Source organism: Gymnoscopelus microlampas (assembly GCF_963454915.1).
Source record: "Gymnoscopelus microlampas genome assembly, chromosome: 13".
NCBI lineage: Eukaryota > Metazoa > Chordata > Actinopteri > Myctophiformes > Myctophidae > Gymnoscopelus > Gymnoscopelus microlampas.
In genome coordinates this window covers 34096808-34104307 of record NC_139950.1, presented here as the reverse complement: position 1 = coordinate 34104307, position 7500 = coordinate 34096808, and the positions used below count along the sequence as shown (strand labels likewise).

Sequence of the window (7500 nt, the reverse complement as noted above, 5' to 3'; positions counted from 1 at the left end):
TGTGAAAATAGCTTCTTTTTTTTAAGGAACTATCATCTCACAGAAGGTGATATGTGAGAACATACAGTATATGGGCCTCTTTCAGATCAAACCAACACTTCCCAATTTGTACAGTCAAAAGCAGCCCAACAAATCACTGTCCCATTTCTTTACTAATTCAACCAATTCTAAAGGTATGTAGTATTAATCTTTGTTGCCTTAGAGGAACAAGTCAAGTTTAGTTGTATAGCCCTTAATCACTGTTGCAGTCTCAAAGGGCTTAGTTTACAGGCCCACAAAGGAAACAAAACAACACCCCCTACTATTAGAGTCTAAAAGGCTTAGACCCTCATTCGGGCAGAGAAAAACTCCCAAGAAAAACACACCTTAGCGGGAAAAGTAATGGATTAAACCTCAAGACTGAAAGGATCGCAAAAGAGGGGACCCCCTTCCAGAGCGGACAAGTGTGCAATAGGTGCAGAGTGACAATAACTGAATACCAAATAAACAAAAGAACAAAATTATTAATTTTCCATACTAATAAAGTGATCAGGGCCATACCAAAAGCCTACATCTCCCTCAACCAAGGAGGAGTCCCCTAATATATTCATTAATTATTATTTATTTATTTTTAAAACGCAATGGGGGTGGGGGGGTTCTGCTAAAGAGAGAGAGTAGGGGAGTGATATGCAGCAGTAAATTGTCCATGGGCCCAGGATTCGAGCCGAGGACTCACTTTTAGGGCTAGGTACCACATATGCTTTGGAGTGAATGAATGAGGCTTGTGGTATGTGCCCTAATCATTAGGTCGCACAAATGTTGAAGTATATATTAACAAGAACCAGAGCAGTAGATATATCAGTTTCCCCTGTGGGAGACCCGAGTTCAAACTCTAGCGTTAGGGGCTAGTCCCGATCTGCTTGAGGTCAAAAGGTGGGATTCACCTTTGGTTGACCGATAGATGTTTGGTTTCCCATGCAGGATGCTTTGGGTTTCAGTGGGGACTGAAACATGCAGGACTATCTCCACACCACCAGGTCATCTGTTGACAGCTGTATAGCCATTTTTCATAGTTATTGTTCTGATAAAATTGGTAGTAATTCGGTGTATCAAAAGCCTAATTTATTCTACTAATGTATTAGTACTATTATACTAAGGATATATTAGGCTTAATATTATGCTTCAACTATAATAACAACTAAAGTAACAGCGGATTGCTATTAAATTAAATCAAGATAATTCAATTAGTTTGTTTAATTAAAATATGATACATAGCTTATGATGACGATACAGTTTCCAAGATTATTGTATTTTAATTTGTTTGTTGAGCAATCCTGTTTAGCTATTTGCCACCACCGTCTTTCAATATTATATGAATAGATATAAACGTGTATTGCTTCACATGCACCGAAATGGTTGAGAACCATTGACTCAGATGGTTCTAAACTTGTCTCCAATTATTAAGCATTTTAGATAGGGAATTTTGTGCTCAAATCAATTTTGCTTTACACAGACCCTGGTGTTTTAATCAAGTGAGAGAGAAAGAGAGTCGTGACATTTCTATTTGGCAGTGAAAAGGCCATACTCAGCAGGAGTTCTCAAAGGCAAAAAGTAAAAGTTTGAGCTAGGTCTCTCTCTCCCTCTCTATCTATCTTCCCCCGGAGATACTCATGTTAAGCATAATTAAGCAGATTTGATTAGCATCAAGGCTGGCTTCCTCTCTTGACTTTTAATGAATGTAAATCTACCATCTACATCCCAAAGATTAATTTCTGCCAATTAAAAAACACAAGAGAGCTTATTGGAGAAAGGGGGAAGGGGGTGAGGGAAAAGGGTGTTAAAGTCTTTGAGTTGAAGTACAGTGGGAGTTTTTATCCTCTTCCTGCTCTTGTCTTATGGCGAGATGGTCTCTGGAGATGTGTCTCTCTCTCCCTCTGAGACCGAGATCATTATCAGCACAATGTTCCGTGAAAGCCACTTTGAAAGGACTGCGAGCTCCATATGTAAATGACGGCTGTGTTAGTGTGGTGTGTGTGTGTGTGTGTGTGGTGTGTGTGTGTGTGTGTGTGTGTGTGTGTGTGTGTGTGTGTGTGTGTGTGTGTGTGTGTGTGTGTGTGTGTGTGTGTGTGTGTGTGTGTGTGTGTGTGTGTGTGTGTGTGTGTGTGTGTGAGAAAGAGAGAGAGAGAGAGAGAGAGAGAACTGGATGACAGAGCAGTACAGGGGACAGGTAAAAGGGGCCAATTTGTCACTTCAAGGTTATTGGACTTCCTCTTTCCTTGGACATGACATTTTCCCCAGCCTTCTCTCTGGATAGACACATGCCAGCATGTTTGGATTCTTCCTTGTGGATTTTTTTGTTTACATACATTTGACTACTACTATACAACTAAACTAAGGTGTTATTTGCTATTCAATTAAGAGACAAAAACAATTCCATTACTCGACAAGATGTGTTAAAATGGATAACACAAGAAAAATATATTTATACATATATATATACACAGTGTATCTACATATCTGTTCCGTGTTAACTCTCTCTATCTATCTCTCTCTCTCTCTCTCTCTCTCTCAATCTCTCTCTCTCTCAATATCTCTCTCAGTTCAGTTCAATTAAGTTCAATTGAAAGGGGCTTTATTGGCATGGGATACATAATTTTACATTGGCAATTAAGCAATTGTGGAATAAAAACGATCAAAAATAACAAATATACAATTAAAGCTATTATACCCCTACTATAATAAATACATGTGTAAGCAGAGCTGTCTAACATTGCAACTTTTCAATAAAAAATAGCAGGTAAAAAAAACTAAAAGCCTAACTTTAATAACTTTAAAAAATACAAATTGAAAATTGTGTTTGCTGTAAAGAAATACATACAATAAAGATAATAGCAAATCTTTAAAAAATACCAGCAATTTCCCCAATGTATTTACAGGTATTTCTCTCTCTTTCTCTCTCTCTCTCTCTAAGAATGGCCCAGGCTCCTCCTCTTTATGATAATGTGACAGTAGCATCTCCAGCGTTAGACAAGCTCCTCTCATTCTCTCTATTCAACTGTGATGTGATGTGTTTTTCTTCACACCGACGCTGTCTCGTTCTCCTCTCTCCCCCCTTTCTCGCGTAAAACACACTCAACGCACACGCACACACACTCACTTTCCTTCGCACATCGGAGCAGCAAATTAGACCATCAGCGCGCGTTCTCATACAGAAAAAGTTACTTTATCGATAGTTCGTTCACTTTCAGCCCACGGTTCAAAGTTAACTTGTGGTTTCGTGCGTCTTCCATCCTGTGGGACATCATGATGACCACCACCGCTCTGCTCCCCTCCTCCGCTCCTCTCGGACACCACCACCACCCGACGCCGGTCTCCACCTCCACCTCCCCGGCCACCAGCTCTCCTCCTCCACCTGCGGCCACCTCCTCGTCCCCGACACCTCCACCACCTCCCGTCACCGTGACGCACCCCGCGCTGCTCCAGCTCCCCTTCAGACCGGACCTGTTACTGCCGCCGAACGGCAGCCTGAGCCCCGTCAGCACCGGGCTGAAGAAGCTCGGAGGAGCCGCGGCTCCTCCGAGCTTCTTCACCCCGGTGCTGACGACGGGCACGGCGGCTAAGAAGCAGCCCGGAGGAGCCGCTCCTCCGGCGCTGTCCTCCTCCTCCTCCAAGCCCGTGTACGCCACGCCGTCCCCGGTGGAGAACACGCCGCAGAACAACGAGTGCAAGCTGGTGGAGGTGAAGGGAGCCAAGCTGGCCTCGTTCACGGTGCGGGACACGGAGCTCCTGTGTCTGCCCCAGGCGTTCGACCTGTTCCTCAAGCACCTGGTCGGCGGGCTCCACACGGTCTACACCAAGCTCAAGCGGCTGGATATAACGCCGGTGGTCTGCAACGTGGAGCAGGTGCGGGTGCTGCGGGGCCTCGGGGCCATCCAGCCCGGCGTGAACCGCTGCAAGCTCATCTCCAGACAGGACTTCGAGGCCCTCTACAGCGACTGTACCAACGCCAGGTGAGCTTCGTGATTGATTATTATGAGGGATGCTGCGTGTTTGTGTGTGAGTGTGAGTGAGAGAGAACTTTTTCTAACTGGCTACCATCTCACTGAAGATGCTTTGTGTGTGTGTGTGTGTGTGTGTGTGTGTGTGTGTGTGTGTGTGTGTGTGTGTGAGAGAGAGAGAGAGAACTTTTTCTAACTGGCTACCATCTCACTGAATATGCTGTGTGTGTGTGTGTGTGTGTGTGTGTGTGTGTGTGTGTGTGTGTGTGTGTGTGTGTGTGTGTGTGTGCGTGCGTGCGTGCGTGCGACTGTGTGTGTGTGTGTGTGTGTGTGTGTGTGTGTGTGTGTGTGTGTGTGTGTGTGTGTGTGTGTGTGCACGCGCGTGTGTGCGTGTGTGGGTGCGTGCGTGCGTGTGTGGGTGCGTGCGTGCATGTGTGTGTGTGTGTGTGTGTGTGTGTGAACTTTTTCTAACTGGCCACCATCTCACTGAAGATGCTGTGTGTGTGTGTGTGTGTGTGTGTGTGTGTGTGTGTGTGTGTGTGTGTGTGTGTGTGTGTGTGTGTGTGTGTGTGTGTGTGTGTGTGTGTGTGTGTGTGTGTGTGTGTGTGAACTTTTTCTAACTGATCACCATCTCACTGAAGATAATATGAGTGTGTGTGTGTGTGTACGTACGTACGTGTGTGTGTGTGTGTGTTTATTATTAATGTGTGTTTGTGGGGTACAGAATTCCAGCAATAAATAAATACAAGGATGAAAAATTGCAGTTTTCTGTTGCTCTCAAAACTTTGCCGTTTTAGTGGGCTATGCGTGATCACTTAATATGTTATCAAACCGTTTCATCTCTCACTTTCACACTCTTGTCTCTCTCACATACCCACACAACACTGTCATTCTGAGAAATTGATTCTTCACAGAAATTAATTAATTTTCATTTGGCCCCGAGCGGCAGCTTAAATCAGGACAAGCTCACTCGCTGATCCCCCCTCTCTCCTGCCTCTCCCCCTCTCTCTCTCGCTCCCTTTCTTCTTAATAACTCGCTGTCTTATCATATCAACACTCTTTAGCCCTGAGCAAGAGAAAGAAGAGGAGATGATTAAATGAATTCTTGGTATTTATGATGCGATTATGTAAATGAGCTGTTTTTGCAGAACTCCAGTGGTGTGACCAACTGTACACGGGTCATCAATCCAATACCCAACAGAGATGTTTGGATGAAAGGGGCTAAATTGGCGGGGATTCGGGAGGGCCTGGTGCTGGTGGTTCAGTCAGCTATAATATATTGGATCATACCCCTAACCTGCATGTTTTATGCACTATATAGCTGCTATATAGAGCATAACACCTGCAGGTTAGGGGGATGATCAAATGAATGATCAAGTTTACACAATGTATTTAGAATCCCAACACCCACAAAATGTGTCAAGATCTTGGGTGCAGAGTTCCAGAGTCACAATTAAACATATACCGCACATTGTAATATCCAGAACATGAGAGTGTACAAATTAATGGACCCTTTCAGGTGAATTTGTGCACTCTCAGAGTTTATTTAACAATCAGGATTTTACTGTGTTGCTGCCTGTAAAGACAGCCAAGAAGGATAGGATGACTGATGGTCCCATCACCACCGCCACAGGGTGTTGGAATTGTATTTTATGTCCTATTTATGAGTAGGCTACCAGGTGTTTTTAATACCATCTCTGAACGGACTTTGCATGGTTTTGGGAATTTGGAGTTGGATCACACTAAAGCGTTTTAATTTGACTTAATCTTTGACTTATAGTAAGTAATTGAATACACAGTTTATGAAAATCAATGCCCAATCCCTCTTATGCACAGTTTAGATGCAGTAGTCGTATGAAGACGAAATGTACATTTTAGAATCTGGTCTGCATTGCGCGTTCTTAAGTCGGGTGTTAATGGGGTCATTGCTATAAAACCTCTAAGTACACAGCCCTCCACCGGCTTTAATTATCCACACAACAGTCCAACAGCCTTTTAGATAATGAGATCTGAAAACATCACTCGTCCACAAACTTCAAACGCTTTCTGTGAGTCTTTTGTCTAAAGTGTCCAGTGCTGTGCAGGAGGCCTTACTGTAGTCTTACCACCCTGCATTTCCCATCTCCACTAATATAACTGCAGGATTTCCCCAAACAATTTCTCTTGTGGACGGAGCAACATTGCAGCAGCAAAGCTGCTAAAAATAAGTGGGACTTGGGTGCAGCCTATATAGGAGTGGAACGGCCAGGTTAAAGTGGAAGGCTCGTTTAATAAGGCTAGATACAAATCGCACATCTCAAAGAGCGTGATGTTGACAGTGTAGGGACCAGTGATTTTTTGTTACTGATTAGACGGCCTTCACTTATTATTTTCCAGTGCGGCACATTGAGACAGACTGGAGGGGACATGACAGCCTTATCTGACAGATTAACACCACTAACAGAACTGTTTACATGGATTCCTCCTGGTCATTCTTTTATTTGTTTGCTTGTTCAATGTTTCATTTTCGGAGGTCAAAATGAAAGGGGCGGTTATGCAGTGAAGGTTGTACAACTATTGCCCTCTCTCGTTCTCCCTGATTTATTCCCTTGGCCTATGCATACAATATGCTCACGCACGCTCTCCCTTGCATGCGAGCACACACACACACACACACACACACACACACACACACAACACACACACACACACACACACACACACACACACACACACACACACACACACACACACACACACACACACACACACACACACACACGCACACACACACACACACACACTGACTCATCAAACCATGAAGAAGGGCTTACTTCATCTTGAGTCAAACCCTAGATATAATTCACACGTAGGTGGCACATAGGCGCTTGTGTGCCAACAACAGATGCACACACACACACACACACACACACACACACACACACACACACACACACACACACACACACACACACACACACACACACACACACACACACACACACACACACACACACACACACACACACACACACACACACACACACACACACACACACACACACATACAGTCCACACACACATACAGTCACACGGTCATGCCTGCATGTTACCAGGCTTTGCTGCTAAATGACATTAGTTCCAGACGGAGAACATGGCGTATGGGAGTGAACCTGATCTTCTGTCCTTTTCTTTCTGTCTGACAAAAGAACAGTTTCATTCTCTGTTAGGAGCACACATCAAACAGCTCAGGTCGAACTGTGTGTGTGTGTGTGTGTGTGTGTGTGTGTGTGTGTGTGTGTGTGTGTGTGTGTGTGTGTGTGTGTGTGTGTGTGTGTGTGTGTGTGTGTGTGTGTGTGGGGGGGGGGGGGGTAGGGGGGTGTCTTTGCTGATTGTCTGCACTGACGCAAGCTCCCACACTTACAGTGGCATTCTGTTACTGCTCTGTTTTCACTAAACAAATGGCGCGGCCTAATGCAGTATGAAAATGATAGTTTGCGGTCAAAGTGGCCAAATCGAATGCGCTATGTAAAAGGATATGTCA

At 44.4% G+C, this 7500-nt stretch overlaps 1 protein-coding gene across 1 annotated transcript in view; it reads left to right on the top strand.

Annotated features, from left to right (window-relative positions):
* Positions 1-3282: 3282 nt before the first annotated feature.
* The window catches only part of dachc (dachshund c), a gene marked incomplete at its 5' end in the record, with an annotated part of 37422 nt that continues 33204 nt past the window's right edge, over positions 3283-7500 (top strand). Inside the window, one exon of the mRNA XM_084076087.1 lies at positions 3283-3989. Coding sequence (XP_083932213.1) covers positions 3283-3989 — 707 coding nt within the window. The remainder of the gene's footprint in view (positions 3990-7500) is intronic.